General features: G+C 32.6%; 1 protein-coding gene across 1 annotated transcript; it reads right to left on the minus strand.

Moving 5' to 3' along the window:
* Nucleotides 1-5,024: 5,024 nt before the first annotated feature.
* Nucleotides 5,025-18,432, minus strand: LOC139784760 (aromatic-L-amino-acid decarboxylase-like). Its single transcript, XM_071723957.1, has 11 exons — nt 18,106-18,432; nt 13,741-13,837; nt 12,911-13,031; nt 12,579-12,692; nt 11,610-11,729; nt 11,342-11,471; nt 8,981-9,129; nt 8,476-8,587; nt 8,199-8,407; nt 7,865-8,065; nt 5,025-7,640 (listed from the first exon to the last, which is right to left on the minus strand). The coding sequence occupies exons 2-11, from the start codon at nt 13,818-13,820 to the stop codon at nt 7,434-7,436; spliced, it is 1,443 nt and encodes a 480-aa protein (XP_071580058.1). The 5' UTR covers nt 13,821-13,837; nt 18,106-18,432; the 3' UTR covers nt 5,025-7,433.
* Between the last annotated feature and the right edge of the window lie 1,947 nt (nt 18,433-20,379).

Here is a 20,379-nt window from a genome sequence, read left to right on the forward strand (position 1 = left end):
TCGGCGAAGGCAATAGAGAGACATTGGACAAAATACCGAAGGAGAAAAACATTAACATTAGAAATAATAAGCTATTAGAGTTTTATGAGACATATTATTCTGCAAATATTATATCGCTGTGTATTCTTGGCAAAGGTACGGAGATAATTTACAAATAACTGTTTATGATTAAAACAAAGTGAATGTTTTTTTATACTTTCCAAAATATTATATCCAAAATATTTAAATTTTTTATTTGTACTGAATGATGATCAATGAAATATTGGTAAATGATGAATTAATGTAGGGGAGACCGGGGCTAAACCGCCAGCGGGGTTGAACCGCCAAATCAAATATCTCGGAACCTGTATATTGTGCGAACTCGCTATTAACATTGTAAACGCTGCTTATGGTACCCATGTGACCAACGGAGTTTCGGCAGGTTACCTGCCGTGTTATGATTTTTACGAGGGCAAACGTGTTTTCGGAAGGTGAAAGTGAAATTTTCTGCGCGTGGAAATATTGTAATATCTGCAATAATATTTGCTCTCCAAATCTCGCGGTACGTGATTATAAAGAGTAATGCATGCTGAACACGAATCCAGTGTAGTTTTTTCATTATCGTTGATGTCTAATATTTCGTGGGCGATCAAACCTGAAACTTATGTTTGGGGCTTATCCGCCAGTAAGCACCCGGGGTTGGTCCGCCAGTCTCGTCACTGTGGCGCGCCGGGCGCACGACTTCAGCTCACGGCGATTTCAGGTTAGGTTTCCCTCGAGCGTGATTCTGTCTTCCCTTGCACGTGCGTCAGTTTGTGTAGGAGGGAAATGGTACGCACGTATCGTCGCAAAACGGGTGTTTTTGGGTGTTTTGGCCGACCGAAAAGATGGCGGACCGTTGTTTTCGAGATCGCTTACGCTCACGACACGTCGGCGAGGTACGGCGAGGCACGGCACGGCTCTGAGATCCCGCGATTTCAGCGCGAGAGTTGACATGCCGCGCGCGCTGTAGATCGTCCCGACTCCCGGCCGCGGTAAATCGTCGTTGTTGGTCGTTGTGTCAGTGACAGTCGCGCGTGCGACCGCATCGTCCAGCGTTCGCCGCATCGTCTCGGCGTCATTGTCGCCGCCGTTGTAGTGGTGGTGGTGTCGGTGGTGGTCATCGTCGTCGTCGTCGTCGTCGTCTTCGTCGTCGTGGTGGTCGTGGCCGTTGTCGTCGTGGTGGTCGTGGCCGTCGTCGTCGTGGTGGTCGTGGCCGTCGTCGTCGTGGTGGTCATGGCCGTCGTCGTCGTCGTCGTCGGCGCGTCGAGGAATCGGCGCGAGGACGCCGTCGAGTCGGTAAAATGGTCGCGCTCCACCGCGAGCTTTTCTAACCCCCCTGTCGCTATTTATCGCTCCCCCGCGAGAAACGCGGCTTGGTTAGGTTGCTCGAGGGTCCGCGCTGATCCTATGGCACCGGAACGCCGTCACGCGTATTCCCCGTGGTTGCCCGCGTTGACAATGTGACGTGCCGTTGGGGAGTTTACGATTTGGTTAACCTCTGTATTCACGTGCCTAAATTGTTTTATGGAATAGGTAAAACAATTATTTTTTAATGTTTTGCATAAAAATTTTTAATAAATTTTTATATTTTTCTCTTAAAAAACAATTATTAAAATGTATCCTATCATTTTTCAGGATTACATGTACGTATATGTATTGAAAATGCAGTGTGGCGGATAAACCCCGGGGGGGTGGCGGTTCAACCCCGGCATTTTTGAGATTTCAATTTTTGCACCGTTGTCGTTTTTGCTCTATACCGCCTACCTCTTATAATTAATTAGTATGTTAAATATTTACACATTATCTTATCTTCCAAAAAGGAGTCAAAGTCTTATCAATACATAAATGAGAAAAATATATAGAAATGTCAGTCTTCATAAATTACTACGTAAAATTTCAATTTCTTTCTATAGATTCCTTTTAACCAGTGTATAATTATTATAATCAATATTTTTAAATAAGGTTCGAGCAAAATTTGGAATGTCAATTTGTAATTTAGTGTAAAATATCCCGTATAGTTATTTTTCTGACTTCTGAATAAAGTAAAATCTTTTGCCATAAACAGACTTAATAATAATGTCTGTTACATAGTTACATAGTTATATGTTAAATCAATAAATAAATTTTTTGTTTAGAGAGTTATTAGATGAATTCGAAGAAATAGTAGTAAAACACTTTTGTGGTGTACAAAACAAAGAAGTTGAAGTTCCTGAATGGCCTAAACATTCATTTAATGATGAACACTTTGGCACTATATGCTACTTTGTTCCTGTACAGTATATCATAAAATTATACATTTTATTTCCTTTACCTGAAATGCAGCAATAATACCGGTCTTCGGTAATATAATATACTTTTTTACAATATATTCTATTAATTGTGATGCTTTATACGAATATTATATCTTATAGTCAGTTCTTTTCAAATAAAATTATACATGGCACACACGCGCGCGCGCGCGCGCACACGCACACACACACACACACACACACACACACACACGTATATATGTATGTGCAAATGTACCTTAAAATTATACATATACATATCGCATTCCGAGAAGAATACTGTCACTATTCAAACATACATAAATTTTAGAAGAGAAAAAAACAAATTTATTTTGATTTTATAAAATTATGAGATAACTAACATATGATAATTACAATTACGATATTTTGTTATAAGTACTATTTATAACACATAGATGACATTTTAGGCATACTTTTATGGGCTTAACTCCCCACTCGGCATGTTATGTTGCTGAAATATTGAAATATTCGGAAATGGTGCAGAAATATTTCGTTAACATTTCATTTGTAACTATGCATCTGAAATATTTTAGAAATGTACCTGCATCATGTTTTTTATAATATTGCATTAACAATATTTCTGAAATCTTTCAGAAAGTTGTTTACAATATTTGTAAGTTTCTGTAATATTGCAAAAAAATGTAGCAGATGCAATATTTCAGAAATATTTCTGAAACATTATAAAAGTAATATTTTGTTTGCATTGCACGAATAATATTTCTGTAACATATCAAACGCAACATTGCATTTAAAATATTTCTGAAAAATTTCTGAAAGATTGCGTAGGTAATGAAAAATTGAATTGCAGGCAGTGAATTTCTACAATATTGCAGAAGAAATATTGCAGATGTAATGGTTTAGAAACATTTCTGATACATGATAAAACTATTATTACGTTTACATTGAACGCGTTATATTTTTGAATGTTTCACATACAACATTGCATTTGTAATATTTCCGAAAAATTGCTGACAGACTTTAGAACTTATAAAAAATTAAATTTATTATTATTTAATATTGCATTTTATTGCATTTTTTCTCTTTTATTAAGAATTTTCTAATATTCCAAATTTTGTCATATGGCATTTTTATTATAAAATATAAAATATTTAATAATATTTAATATAAAATAATATTTGACGCTGACTGGCAAAAAAGATTTATTCGTATATCTGTATTGTTAATATTGTTATGCGATAGCTTTATGCTCACCAAAATAAGCAAGTATAAGAAAGAAAGAAGCGTCAGAGTCAGAGGATCACCACTACCCTGTTCGATCATCGATGTCAAGCAACAAGGCGCCGGTATACTACTTGGATGGGTGACCGGCTGAGAGAGCGGATTTCTTCGGACAAATGCGCGGCGGCTATACGCACATAGCTTAATATATTTTTTTTGTTCCGGTAACAAATTATTTCATTTTTCACATATCAACAAATAGTTTTTGCGTCAGTAACAAAATTTTGTTTACTAATACAAAACATTTTTCTCAGTGTAAAATGTATTTGAAATATTTCTGAAGTGTTTCTGCAATATTTTGTAGATATATTTCAGAAATATTTCAGAAATATTGCCGAAATCTTTCAGCAAAGTTGCATTTGAAATAATTATGCCGATTGAAACATTGCAGAAATGTTGCAGAAACGGTCGTGAAATATTTCTGAAATATTGATGAAAGGTGTAATATTTCAAATGGAATTTTGCAGAAATGTTTCTGAAATATTACATGCCGAGTGGGTCATTATCAAAATTTTTAGAATTGTGACAGTATTCTCTTCTCATATGATATACATATAATTATAACACATAGATGACATTTTAGGCATACTTTTATGGGCTTAACTCATTATCAAAATTTTTAGAATTGTGACAGTATTCTCTTCTCATATGATATACATATAATTTTAATTTCCGCGAGACATATAAAAATATCCTTATGAAATTTTCTCTTTGTCTTCCTTTCTTTCTCTTTTTTCTCTATCTCTTTTCTTAATTGGTTATTAATATTACACATCATTGTTATTGTTGTATTACATATAATGACACATAATTATATTATATTTTATTTGACGCTTATTTATTACTCGTTTGTTAACATAGCGTGCCCTTTACATTACTCATTTACTTGGACACAAAGGCGAAGGTTTATTATCATCGGCTTTAAGGGCCAAGTGTTGGTGTTACGACATAAACTGTAGAAAGCTTATTTGTGGCTAAAGGCATAAATTTTTTTCGAGTTAATATCGATCTAATTGAAGAAGGTATTAAGCATATAGAATGAAATTTAATGAATAAAGTTACAAATTTCTTTATTGATTTTTCAAGATATTTTCATCGAAATATAATATTTATATATTGACAAAACTATTTATTTCGTGCATTACTTTTATTAAACGATATATAGTTTATAATTATTTAAATCAATATTAATTAACATAAATCTTATGTGATGTAAATTACATTGCCGGTGATTAGCCACGTCAATCTCTATAATTATTTGATAAATCCGACAGGTTCATTTGACAGATATAAAAAATTTTTAATAATACATGCAACATATGTCAAATCAGGAATGTTTTAATATCTAATATTTCTTTAATTTTTGTACTCAAAGCGTTGCTATTCATATATTTCGTAAATTAATAGAAATTTTTTTTAAGATAAGGGTATATTATTTCAAAAAAGAAATAAGAGTGGTGGTTTGGTACATTTATTAATCTAATTTGGTCGACATTAACAGTTTAATAGTTAAATTCTCAATCACATTGACATATAATAATACTTAATAATACATTTTGCAGTTTTTTAACGAACAATATACAACAAAAATACAATTATTTTGTTTATAGCAAATCATTCATTGGTCCCACAACGACCGAAATCGTTGCTTCAGATTAAAGTTGTTCAGCTTTTTTGCGTAAATTACTAAAATGATGAGCTTAATAAAATTTTTAAGCTATAATAAAATTATTGTTTAATACTTAGTTGCCTAGCATTGTGAAATCTTTTTATAATTCAATAACAATGAATGTTTTGGCGTCTGTATTTTTAGTTGTTGTTATTAGTTGATATTCTTATCTTCGTGAACATATTATCGCCTGGCAATAATCGCAGCAGTAATCTTAATGATTATTTAAATTTACATCCTTTTTTTATCTCGACCTCAGATTATTCGAATGTTGTCAACTTTTTCGACAGGCTATGTCTTGTTGATTAATTCTATTACTATTATTGTCTCTGTTGCAGCACAACGTTACAGCAAGTATATTAGCGCATATACATTTATAATAATCGTTCCAATCGTTTGCCATTTGAAAGACATTATTACAATATTACAAGTATTTATTTTCGCAGTTTTGTTCCAACGACATAGTGAATATTTGCGATAAAAGTAGAGATTCAAAGTAAGTTTTAGAGAAAACCTATAAGGAAACAAAAATAGATGTATAAATAGAGAATACAATAATGATATGTTACATACGTCGATTTTACAACTTTCTCTAATATGTTTACTTTATAATAATTTATAATTGTAACATATGTACACAACATGCGTCTATAATCTTCTACCTGATACAATTTCAACGTGTACGAAGATTATAATAGTGAGGAAATATGAAACGAGATTTATTAATTCTTCATCAAGTAGACGCTTGAAAAGGAATATAAACATTTCGGTGGGAAATCCAAATTGGCAAATTACCTTCCGTCGTGAAATTAAATAATTAGTCATATCTCACTCTTCACATATTAATTAGCGAATTAAAATATTTTACACGTAGATAATTTTATACGCTCATAATTCTTTACGCCTGCAAAATAATAAATAAGCATTCTTACTTGAGATATTGAGCGATTTAAAGAATATTTCACGCATTTTTAATATTGTGCCAAAAATTACGCTTATATATCAACGCGCAGCTTTGTAATGGCAACGCGCGACTTTCACTACGTAGTGTACTTACAAGGTTGCTTAAGGAGCTCGTACGGTAACACTGATAGTGTGCCGGCAAAAGTGGCACAAGGAGACACATAATATTGCATTACACCTATTATATTATTAACACAAATCCCAGCAGGCTACACACACACACACTCACACACAAATCGATTCCTGAAGTAGCAATTATTTTAAAACGTACCTCTTTGTATGGAACTTTTTACGTAAATAAAATAATCGTTTTACTCAATAAGATGATCAAACAGATTTATACGCGCATCACTTTACAAAATTTACAGTGTACTTTAAGGTTTTGCACTACGTGTGACATCCGCTTACCAAAATTTTGTATCCAGTGCTTTATCTCATTATACAATAAATTATTTTTTTATAATACACATTTTGTGTGATGTATAATATATAAACAATCATATATAATAACATGTGCATAAATAACAGTATAACAAGTATCACGCATTCAACTTATAGGCGACGTTTTCATATTATATTCACGTTGAGCGCTTAGTGGAATATAATTTTAACGAAGTATATAATTTCAGTTACATATTTGTAACAAGTAGAATATTTATATACATGTTCGTTGTGCTTAATAAAATATAAACGTGAATATATATATGTATATAGAAATAGAAAAAACTAAAATTTGTGCAATATATTAAAAGTCTAAGACTAATATATTTTCTCCATTTCGTAAGCTGTTAAATTATCAACATATAATATTTCATTAAAGTAATGAACTATATTGGATCCAAAATATTAAAATACTATATATTCCAATTTGATGTCACATTTAAACTCTGACTACACAGTTAATTTTCAAAAATTTCACCAACGGCCGTTATTCGTAATTTCTTAATTTTCAACAATTATTTGATTAAATAAGCCACATTGACTTAATGGCTGCCAAATTGGAATGCCTTATTCGGCGAACAAATGCATTTTTGGAATATTGCTTAATCGTTCGAAATTCAAAAATCATTATTTTTTATTGCACAACTGTCTGACACCGCCTATTAATCATTCGTCGCTTTAGTCTATTTGGTCCTCAAAAGCCGCTGGGTGTGAGGAAATACTTGAAACTAGGATTGGTTGCAAGTGGCAGGTGCCAACGATCTGCAACCGCGAGCTATCTGAGCGCGCCATCACTTCGAAACCGATTGCTCTTCAAGTATCTCGTTGGCTCTCAGCTTGATCTCCTTCCAGGAATACTGTATATCCTTGCTCTCGCTGAATCGAGAGCAGACAGCGAGTCGCAGGAAGTACGTGTCCTTTATCTTCGACGGAACGAGATGGATATTTCCCGCACCGTTGAGCCTCTTTAGCAGGGCTTCATTGAGTTCGTTGGATCCCTGTAAATTATTATGGAATTATATTATATTTTTTAATTATCAATTAATTAATAATTATTTCTGAAAATATATATTCTTCTATTAATTTAAAATTCTATATAAAAATTATGAATATCTTTTTTAAATAAATATGAAATTATAAATGAATAAGTTGAACACATATACATATATTTGTTAAAAAAGGCTTATTTGCAAATATATATTTGTGAGAGTAATTGACTTACCTTTAATCGGAAGCAAACCAATCCCATGAGAACTTCGCCCACGATTTCGAAGCGAGGATCGGAGAGGACTAGTGCTTCGAATTCGTGTGCTTGAGCGACGTGTGATCTGATAAACTTTTGAAGGTTCTCGACCCCGTAGAGCCTCAATACGAACCAAAGTTTCAGAGATCGGAATCTACGTCCAAGTGGAATCTGCCAATGCTGTAACAAAGTACAATTACACAGATTAACGACAGTATTTATTAATTGTTTTTCAAATTGATTTTATTAATTAGATAATGTAAATTCGACAATATCAACGTAAGTGACTCGTAATAGATTTTTAATAGCCTACCCTATAATCTGGCGCTGAACTCTGCATATCGTGCTTGAGATACAAAGGATCGACGTTGAAAGCGTTTATGACGTATGTCGGATCCTTAAGCCACATGGTAGAGCAGTCGAAGTTAACTAACATCCATTTATGAGGATTGAAATTAAATGAATCCGCCATTTCGATGCCTTTCATTAAATATCTGAATTCCGGACAGATAAAAGCGGATCCTGTAATCAAATGCTGTTTGAAGAATCCATAATTATTTTCATGTTGGAATGAGAAAATTTATTTATACCTGCATAAGCAGCGTCTACATGCAACCAAATGTCTTCACGATTCGCTACGATACCCATTTCATCGAGACGATCAAAGGCGCAATCGACAGTGGTACCCAAAGTAGCAACGGCCTATGATGAGAAGTCAGCTTATAATCTCTAAAGTACTGATTTTTTAATAATTAATTTCATATTAATTAAAATTAATTAATACTAATTAAAATTAATTTCTTATTATTACGTTAAACTTTACGTTGATTATTTATAGAGAAAAATTTTATATTAGCGTGATATCAATATTTTTCTGTGATGTTATAACAAACATATTGCATCATTTAATTTCCGAGAATTTTCTGGGAACATGATTTTATTTCATAAATATTTATATTATATTATTTCACGGTTTTACATACACAGTACATTTAATTTTTTTTCTCTACAATTCTATTTAATTTTTTTAAACAAATGGAAGTAATGGAGGAAGTAATTCGATTAATAAAGAAATATCGGATAAGCTGAACTTACGTAAAACGGTATGAATCCTTGTTCTTTATCCTTTCTGATTGCATCGGCAAATGTGTCGCCGCGCAGCTTATGTTTTTCATCGACTTCCAATTGTCTGAACTTTACTCCACCGAGAAGTCCAGCGCGTTCAACTGAACTATGTGCTTGGCCTAAAAAAATACAATATTTCGTCACCTACTTTCATTGCGATTAATTTATTATAATTGTTCGATTTTCGAGAAATTCGCAATATCGATTTGACGTAACACATATTCTTTTTATTACTACATTATATTACCTATAATTTATGCAATGTCGATATTTAATATTTAACTAGATTAGAGTAACTTGCATTTATAAAACTAATTGTAAGATACATACCATATGAATAGATTTATAAATTTTATAAATTTTGACAAACATCTCTATTTCTTTAATATATGTATTTTATTTTTCAACAATGTATGCACTTATGAGGCTTCTATTCACTCAACACTATTATCTCAGATTGTGACGTCAGAAGCGAGAAAATACACAATAGAAATTCTTGCTAAATACATTAAAATGGAAATATGTTTTAATAAAACAACACTTACGATCGATAGAACCGACTAAAATATACCGAAAACTCTTTTTGTTTAGTCAGCAGTATCTAATACTATGATGTGACAATGGAGTTAACTGAAAGTAAAATGCAAGTTGCTCGACTTCTTGGAATAACAGAAGCTACGGCAAATAAATTACGTAACCGTATAAATGCCTAAGTTGAGAAGAGAGTAGTTCACAGGTTTTATGTGATATTAACACATCCGTGAACCGATGCAGACAAATTATGATAAACATTTGTGAAAATATGAAATTAATCGAATAAACCGTTCTCAAGTTATAGTTTTAAAAAATGCTATTCTAGAAAATGAACACAGCGATATTAATATTCACTATAAAATCAATTTTTTTTATACCAAAATATTATTAAAAGTATACTTATAATAGACATACATAACAAAAAATTCATATTTACATACTCCTATTAATTTACAACTTTTTACACCTTCCAAATTTTTTCTAATTTTTACTTCTATTAGAATCTTGTAACTCCTTAATGTCTCATAGAATGTTTGGAGAAGAGAATCTCGTTTATAAATATTGACGAAATTGTCGGTCTCATCTTCAATCGCGATTATAGCGCAAAAAGGATATAAAAAATTCTCCATTTTTTTAGAACAATAGCGGCTCGTTGATAATATTGTTCCGTTCAATATTTTTAATTGAAAAAAAACACACCGTGGTCGTTATTCATCGTATCGGAGAAGAATTCTAGAAAAATTTTCTCTTTCTTTTTATCCATTTCGATAAAATGCGTCGGAATTATTATGAGCGTCGAGAATAGCCGAGAAAGTTCGGTCTGAAATATAACTGGAGCGGTTATTACGAGTTGCCATGGCGACAAAGTGCTGCTTGATGAAGTGCCGTGAACCCCATACTCACCCTATCACCTCCATCCCTCTCATCCCCCTCTATTCACATGCCTTTACACTGATTGCGCCCCCGGTCACTGAAAGCGACCGGACACTTTTCAGCATTATATCTATGCGCCTCGAAGTAATGCAATGAATACGAATGAAAAATTGTTAAATTAAATCAGTGATACGTTGTAATAACCCGTTGTAATAGCCTTTAATTGCGATCATATAACACATTAAAAAGTTATAATTTGCTGAACAAATTACGGAACAATAACTTTTTGCAAGTAAATTTTGTAAGTAAATTAATGAATTTATTGCTTTTGTTATATTCTAATAAAATGATGAATTTTATATTAATGCTGTGTTTCAAAAAAAGTTTTTAAATAAAAATTACGATGGGGTTATTTAGCTATCTTTCATTTGCCGTAATACTATATGTGTATATTAAGAAACTAATAATAAATTATAATTTCTCATATAAAATAACACATAAAATATTATATAGATTAATTTTAATGGGTTATCGTGACAATATTTTTAAAATTTACGAAACACTCCTTTTGTTTTTAATTCTGTCTCCATTTCTATATAAGGCTTAATTGCGACTGTCATAGATCATTTAACGCTCATCGAGATACGTGTCATAGTTCAAGTGTTTATTTAAAGTCATTGAACCGTCACGCTTGACGCTCATTGTTGTGCGCTGCTTCTTTGCTTAATAAAGATAAACAAGAATTGATTAAGAGACAATTTATGCGATTTAATACTCTGTATGTATAGCGTATAAATTCGTTTTTGACTGGAAACATTGTTTGAATAAGCACCGAATTGTTTCCGTTTTGATCTTCTGATGACTTGTAAAGTTTCGCATATCAGTGACAGATTCCGTAACAAAATAATCGTATAGTATACTCACAAGAACAGTATGCGACTAGTTTTTCGACGATCTCGTTTTCCATCCAATCGGGATGCTGTTCTTTAACTTGCTTTATCTTTTTGGCCTTCGCTCCTAGTAACGCTACCAAAGTGGCTTCGCTAGCGGTGCCCTGTAGGTGAAAATTATACCTTAAGTATGCTTAATAGTGTCTTCCTCTTCAGGAATGTCAGTCAGAGATAATGACTATTTTCTCTAGCTATCCAGATATCTTTTGTAAATGTAATGTTATTCATAAAATGTCGTTTACCTGAATTACGCCACCGCCTTTCCCACCGCTGCAGGCAAGAAATTCCTTCGGCAAATCCAGCATTTTTCCCAGCCAATTTAATACGATCACTTCTAGTTCAGTACAAGCTGGACTCGCGATCTGGAATACAAGAAATTTAACATCAAAAGTGACTAAAAGGATGATGTGTCTTTAGCGTTTTGATCTCAGCGTTCGATATATTTTCTTGCTTTATATTATTTTTTTATTTATCAAAAAATTAATAACATATATTTTATTTTAAAAAAGAGATTTTATTTTTGTTACTATTTTAACTTTGATTTTTATATGCACTGAGAGAAATACTTTTTTAATTATTAATATACCATGAGTTTAGACTTGATATCTTTGTCAGAAATATACAAATGTCAATGTAAATTCGTAATATTTAATAATAATATACGTAACTGTATAGTAAAAATACCATCAATTTATATGAAATTGTATGTATATTAAATGTAATGTCTTTGTAATTAACAAATTTATATTAATTATTAATATAAGTATAATCAATAATCTCAAATAAATTATTTTATTTGTCGAAATTGATAAAATATTTTACGCAAACATACATTTATTTATGACAAAGAAAGTCAATGTTGCAGTAATCAATGCAGTAGTCACTGTTGTTGTCGGTATGCAGTAATATTATTTTTATACTGATAAATGTAGTTATATTCAGTGATACGCAATATAGCATATATTAATTATGAAGAAATATTTATTAAGGGACGGACATAAAAAATTCTTACATTAACGACAAAGCATGTATATTAACTATTAATATACTGTTCTCTCAGTGTGTGTGTAAGTAAGGATCTTTTTAAATAAACTATATTACAGAGCATTAAGTGACATATCAAATGAGCAAACCATAAACACGCGAAGGTTATAATAATCGTAATTCATAAATAAAACATTACATTTTTAACTGTAAGTTTTTGTACTTACCCACGAGAATCCAATACACGCAATAGCTCCGCTTAACATATCGGCTAGAATCGAGGGATACGATTGCGCAGTGGGAAAGTATGCGTGGAATTTTGGACTGTGCCAATGAGTAACCTAAACAATTTTATCTTAATTTATTTCTTGTCCTACTTACGCAACAATCGAAAGTACCGATGATAAAGTACTTTAATTTTTTTTTATTTTAGTATCACATTATATCCGTTTCGCGATATATGCGAATCAGTCATTAATATAGTTATAGTCAGATTGCAGTTATAGATCCTGATAGATCGGTGATTTACGATCATCTGAGGCACTTAAAAATCACTTACGCCTGGCATTATTACTCGTTCGATATCGGCCATTATATCTTGCCACTGTTCAGGGGTTTGTGGCGCTTCGGATGGCAAGAGGGGTTTCATGTATCCTGGTTCCACCGTTGGCAAGACTCTCCTGGAAATTTTTAAAATTTTTGTTTACGAGATACATCCAACTCTCTTTTTACGCCCTTTTTCGCGCGATTCTTTTTACACGGTTTTTCAAAAAATTGTTCTAATCTCTCATGTATATGTACAGATCTTAATTTTAAATTCTAATAATGAATCAATGAAATTTTTTCACTCGGACATATGCCCTCTCATATTATCATGTTAAAAAAGCGAGTAATACCCTAGACTATTTTTCAATCATCGTTGTAGCTCTAATCACATTTCAGCAGCTCGATAGTCGTTGTCAATCATGATTCGATTATCATTTATATTGTTTGTTCACCCTTATATTCTCTTTCAATTCATTCATGTAAACAGCTTTCCATATGTACGCATATTTCCCCCTTTTATAAAATAGAAATTATACATATACATATATATATATTTCCCCCTTTTATAAAATAGAAATCATCCACATGGTACATGCACCTTCAACCGAAAGGGGTGTATGTATCAAGCTAAAACCTTCTTACAATTAGTTGCACACTACACACAGTGACCAGCAAAGGCTTTTTTCAAATAACGTGATTTTATCTTACGCAAAACGTATTTATCGTAAAACGAGGGTTGAGTTTATATTTATATAAAAATCATAAATTAATATATATATTATTTAATGCAGATTCATCGATTTCAAACAAGTGATTTCTCCATCACGACATGTTATCACCTACCTGTCTCTAATATTTTCCAAATAATTTGTGATGTATTCCGCCATTTCGTTGGCGTAATCCTTGAAGCTATCGGGATCCATGATTTGTCTTCTTTTACCTGTAATATCGATAAGATTGTTATGGAGATGTAATGATATCGAAAATATCCGTTAAATTGTGTTGTTGTGCATTAACATAACTGGAGTAGGTGTTATTCTGTATAGTATCCTTGGCATATCAATACGCACGAGCGCTTTAAATCAAGGTACGAATGTCATACATATGCCGTTCTTTTTTTTTTCAAGATTGATCGTGAACGTTTATCGGAATGAATAGAAAATGATAGCGATCGCATTTCCGCATGTTACGTGACTGATGCAAATGACCATAAAGATCTTGTTATCAAGATAACCGTGATAATTTATAGAAAACGTGTGAAGCGGTTGAAGTTGTTTTGCTAGATTCAAGGATGTGTGTTAAACAACGATTTCAGATAAAAAGAGAAAGTGACATTATGACGAGGATTAAAAGAATTAAAGCGCAGAAATTGCATAAGGATGGTACTATCAAGATATTACATAAGCATATGTGCTAAACTTTAATATATAATTTTAAGTGAAACGGAGTTAAAATTACCTTAATAATTTATTATCTTTTAATATTTTAAATTGCTGTCTCTCTCAAAGCAAGATAAGAGATACAAGAGTTATTATATTTTTCAACATAGTTTCTTTTATTAAATATAGTAGATTATTGTGCAAGTGATTAGCAATGCACTCAGAAAAAAGTGTAGCATCAAATAGTACAACTGTGAAGATCTCTTCTACAAATAATAGTACAAATAGGGACAGGGATAAATTGTAGTAAATGAGTCTAAAAAATTGTTCTAAAAAATTATTCTCAGATTGTCTGAAATCAGTTGACAAACTGCTTAAAACTGTAAGATATTACAATATTAATTCGCGCGTTTGTTTCACAGAATCACAGTTTTTGTGTTTGCATGTGACAAAATAAATTTGCTACAAAATTGTAGTTAATCGGTGTATTTCATATTTTCTATTACATTACAATTTAAAGTTACTTATCTGACAAAATAAGGTCTACAATATTGTGTTAACTTTTTCCGAGAGATTTTTCTCAGTGCGCTATTAATAAAATCTTGATTATTAGTAAGTTTAACAATTTCATTGTATAAACATATAATTCTACTATTAGGAGAGAATTAGTAGAACATCTGTAGCTTCTTTGATCTTTCGTTGCTTTATACATAACATCGCGTTGTTCATTAATGCATTAATGTTTAACAAAGAAGTTGATAACGCAGATTTGCCGCGTAACGGAAAGCGGATAACATCGCTAATTGCGTCAGTTCGAACATCCTTTTTATCCTTATCCTAAGAAAAATTTTAGATTATAAAAATGTGTATGTACGTTCGGCCTTTCGAGCGAAATGTTTAATGAGCCTAGGCAGCGATAATTCGCGACGTAGAGCCAATGACGTAGGTCTTGAGAAACTCGGCAGCCGGAAGGTGAGGGAGATGCATATGTGTCTATGTTACCGGATAGAATGTCCACGGGATCGCGAGTGGAAGGAGAAGGACAACGAGATCGAAAGAGCGGTCGTGACGATCAGCAAAATCGCCTTCGCGTATAGTAGCGAAGTAAGAGTGAACTCGCCGTAATGACCATGACTCATTTTCATGGAGCTGGTTTCGTTCGAAGCGCCGTTTGCCGCCGCCTGTCTATCGTGTCGAAGCGCGATTTTGTCGGTTTTTTCTTTACTCGCTCGCTATGACGTATACTCGCGGAATATTGCAACGCGGATTTTCAAGGAACGATCGTGGCATGAGAATAGAAGTTAAATTTTAATAATCAATTCTTGAGCGATTAATAAACAATTCTCTGCGTGATTTACATGTAACCAATAAGATATTTATGCAGATTTTGACTTCACAGAATAACATTGCTCTCGTTTTAAAATGTTGAATCGTTCCCTTTAAATTAATACCTTAGTAATTGATATGAAAAAGTAAATCGACATATATTACTACTCTTCCATTATTATTGTTAAATTACTTTGCAAATAAATATCATTACGAAGGAGATTTGAACTATGAGAACTTCAGATTAAGATATTTTTTACTTTAATTATCTTTATTTTAGAAAATTAAAGTAGTTAAGTGTAAAATGAATTGTATTCATTAAAAGGTTGCTTACAAAGAATAGTAGCATTGCTAAGAACTGGAAAACATAGAAAAATAAAGCATGAATAATATCGTTGCATTTATTTCAACTATTTCAAGGATACTCGATTTATAGAGAATAATAATCATTTACTTTCGAAACGTCCTAGCCTGGCATATGAGGAAAAGCGGGAAAAAGAAAACGAATAAGTAACGTAGAACAACGAATGACTCCTTTTCACACAATAGAGGAAACTCTCGTAACGGTCAGGGAATCCCCTCTTGATGCTGATATCAGAGAATATTGGGTCATCCCATAAATAATGCGATATAAAAGAGAGCTTGATTTACGCTTTAGCTTAAAACTGAAAGACTTCTATTGCCAAGGAATTGAAAATTTAAGATTAAGATGGGAAAAAGTTGTAAATAATAATGGAAAATATATTTTGGATTAAAATTAAAATGATAAATTTCTTGTTTTATTTCAAAAAAATCTCTTAAAAACCGCATTACTCATGGGATAATCCAATATTTGTCGGAAGAAAAGTATGAATGCGCTTTTCGCGTTAATAATTAGAGATAAATACAGCTGCTTCTGACCCCATCGGGTTATCATAAAGCCATCATGATTTATTTATTTCAATCGTTTCGCTAGATAGAATAATTCTCGCGAGATAATTCTACGCACCAGACAACAATTTGCATATAATTCAATCGTACAATATTTTATTAAGAAATTTTTTAGTATCCCATTGATTTACGTATCTCGTATTACACACATAAAAGATAACTCATTTAGGTATTCAGAGATTGAAATTGCATTATGGAAAGAAGCATCTGCTGCCGTGTATTTCGTGATAACGTGAAATGTCAACCAGCTCGACCATGACCAATCTCACTGTTTCTTTAAATTCTACAAGAGAATTTAAGGCTAAATGTCAAACAAGATTTTAGAATTTATTTTTTTTAAGTATTTAATGTTATTGAATTTCTTTTTAGTAATTAAGTATTGAATAAGATTATTATCGCTCACACGGACATTATGTCGTAACAGAAATAATTTGATGATAATTACATTAATAATAATTTCTGATAAGGAAAAGATAACGTTAACTTATCAAGTTAAGATAATGTTACATACAGTTCGTTTATCTAGCGATTGTTGATCTGTCGGTTGAGGCGTTTCCTGATACTGATTAACGCGATAAAAGAAAATCTCAAAAAAGATAAAAAAAATCGCAAATGCATTGGAGTGAATGAAATCAACCAAGATACTCGCGTGCTAAATTTATGTGAATCTCAAATATAGTACGCGTCGAAAACGTTACTCTTATTCGTACAATTATTCAGACGGCAATTCCTATTTATAACACGCCAATATGCTAGAAATAGCTCGCAAATATTAAACAATCTCAAAATACCGTTTAATCTTTCCTTCCGAAGTTTAATCGTCGTTTTTGACGAGCGTGACAGATTAATTTAACGAGCTAACACAATTAGCAAGCTTTTCAGTCGGACTACATGTCGGAGCGAAAGCCGTAACGAAGCGAAAGCTCAATAATTAGTTTTGGATACACTCTGCGCGTTTAGAGACTAACAAGCGCTATTAAAGTTCAACTCCTTGACATCAATTATAGGACCTTCGAGATCCTAAACAATCTTGCTTCGAAGTCACTCAGTCTCTTATCAAACATACTGAAATGTACTCGCAAATGTACTCAAATATACTATATAAAATATAACCCCCCTTATCGTTTTTTTTGTAAGGAAATTTTGTTATAAAATTATAAAAATTATTGCAATTATTATATACAGTTGTATCACGGTCTATCATAATTATAGGATACTTTCACGCTTATTCAAATCGTTTTTCTATTTTAACTTTCACTGTCGATAAATTACATTTTTTTACAGCAATCTACATCATATATTGCTGCAATTTATAGCTTATCACTCATATACAGCAGCTTAAAAATTACTTTTGAAGGTAGCAGACGACATGATTTATTTAACAAATTATTCAACAAATTTTCCTCTCATTAGCTTCCAAATTAAATACTACGAACGTACCAATAGTGCCTATAGCGAGATAAAATTCTATATATATGTTCCTATAATGTTGATTCTCAGGAACGCTTCAGATAAATAGAAATACAAATACACTTTGCTTTCACAGCTGAAATTTAAATAAAATTCGACTCACACGTTTGAAGTAAGGTGCACCTCGATAATCTGGCTAAAGATTCACTGAGTAATCCTTGACAGCGACGATATCCACGTGCCCGTGGTGATTCCGCGAGAGCCGGTGGAGTGCTCGCGACCGGTGTTCCACAACGAATTGCCGCTGCATCCGCGTCGTGCCGCGGCTTTATGTAACTCCCCACTTCTTCGGCGTTCACCAGAGGTGCCGTTCGACCAATCGCGCGATCACGTCGCACGTCGCACGTCGGGATTCACTTGCCTCGTCCCGTCGCGAATATCGTGGTCAAAGATCGATAACGGATATGCAATCGATAGCAGCTGGTCACTCGGTTAGCGGTGCGTAGGTGGTGGACGCGTTAACTTTTGCGCTCTGGCAGTGACAGCAAGTGCAATTTAGTTTTACTTGCCCAACTGTGCGATCTGTTTGTTTGACGTTACGCCATGGACCGGTTGGTAATTAAATAGATGATTAAATCTCTCTAAACAGAAATACAAGATTTCAGTGTTACTCTTTTAGCGATAATTTTACGCAAAGAATGTGTTATTTAATTACGCACGGGTGCGAAATACATATATGAAATTAATGAAATTTTTAGAAAAAGTCATAAACTTAATAAATTAAGATAATTAAGATAAGACAAATAATAGCAACACACCGTTATTAAAGCGAGACATATGCAGAAATAATAAATTTTTCGTATATTTCCAGGTACACGAATTTTTCCAACTTATTCAACTGCGCGCCGATTTCTTGTCGGACTTTAAAGCACAGTTTTTATTGGAACATTAAAATCCCCTACCCCTCCTCGATTAATTGATTCTAATAAGCATCTAAAATACTGTAGAGAATTTATTGCGAAAAATATTATCTCAGCCAGGGTTCGAACCTGGAACCTCCCCGCTTCCATGTAGTACCAATTCGACCACTGAAGCATGTAGTAATATTTGTAATATTAAAACACAGTTTTCGTTGGAGCATTAAAATCCCCTATCCCTCACCGATTAATTGATGCTAATAAACATGTAAAATACTGTAAAGAATTTATTGTGTTTTAATAACAGGGTGTTGCTCTTATTTGCCTTATCTAAAATTATATTGATTGTATATCTTGAGAGCGTTTTTCTAATTATTGTTTAATAAATTACTATGATATGTAAGCTTATAATTCGTCGTTTTACTATACTTGATATATCAGTTCATTATTTTAAATAAGCTATTGTCGAAATGTATTTTACTGTTCTTAATTAATGTCTTTCAAGGTAACGGCATCACAGATTGCGTTAAGAAAACGATATTGCGAAATTGAAGAGGCATAGGAGCATCCGGAAGGCAAAATTAGGGCGTCGCCGTTTAAAGCGACATCATTTGTAACTTGATTATAAGTGCGAAATCAAGGAAGCATTCAGGCGGTAAATCGAATTACTCCAGATAAGCACGATCCTGATGGTTTTCAATCGTACCTCCTGTCACGACTCCAGAAAGAAACGCTTAACGCTCTCGCTGGCATTGCTGACACGAGATCTTGGGTAATCTGATCGTGATCTAGAAAGGAACTTTAGAAACGAAAACAACTGTTCTTTCACAATTATTGGGTAAACGAAGGTTATTCCCTATAGAAATCGAATATAAAAGAAATGCTGAACTCGAATTTTGTTTGAATTTTATACACGTTTTTCTTTTACTTTATTATTCCTTTCTACAGTTACGAAAATTATTTTAATCGAGAGAAGGACATCTGATAAACTCCGTTTTTTTTCTATAATGGTTAGGAAATTTATGAGATCACCGATCTTGTGAGAAAGAACAATTGTCTAAGTACATAAAAACTTGCACAGTGATGCGCAATGTTAATGAATATTTATTTATAACACAGGCTATGTCGATTGCGTTAGTCATTAGTGAACACACAATTGCAGGCCGCCTGAGTCGAAAATAATTATCTGCGCAATCTTTTCAAGAATATTTATGTATTAACTTAATTACATATTTGTAATCTTCCAGTTGTTGTTGTTGTTATTGTTACATTTTACAAATATAATGATATATATTTCGCTAAATATTCGAATGTTACGGTAAAAATAATGCTGTTAAAATATTATTTAAAATAATGTCTCATTATTTCTATAAATTTGATTGAAAATCTGCCTCTGCTGCTAAAATGTCATCTTGAATGCTACAATTTTACACCTGAAAAAGTAATCAGATTTTTTCTTAAATTATCTCATTTTTCCCGATTATCTTATTTTTATATATACGCACTTATATGAATATTGA

The sequence above is a fragment of the Temnothorax nylanderi genome, unplaced genomic scaffold (genome assembly GCF_030848795.1).
Source record: "Temnothorax nylanderi isolate EJ_2023f unplaced genomic scaffold, tnyl_v1.0 TNYL_tig0672_pilon, whole genome shotgun sequence".
NCBI classification, from domain to species: Eukaryota; Metazoa; Arthropoda; class Insecta; order Hymenoptera; family Formicidae; genus Temnothorax; species Temnothorax nylanderi.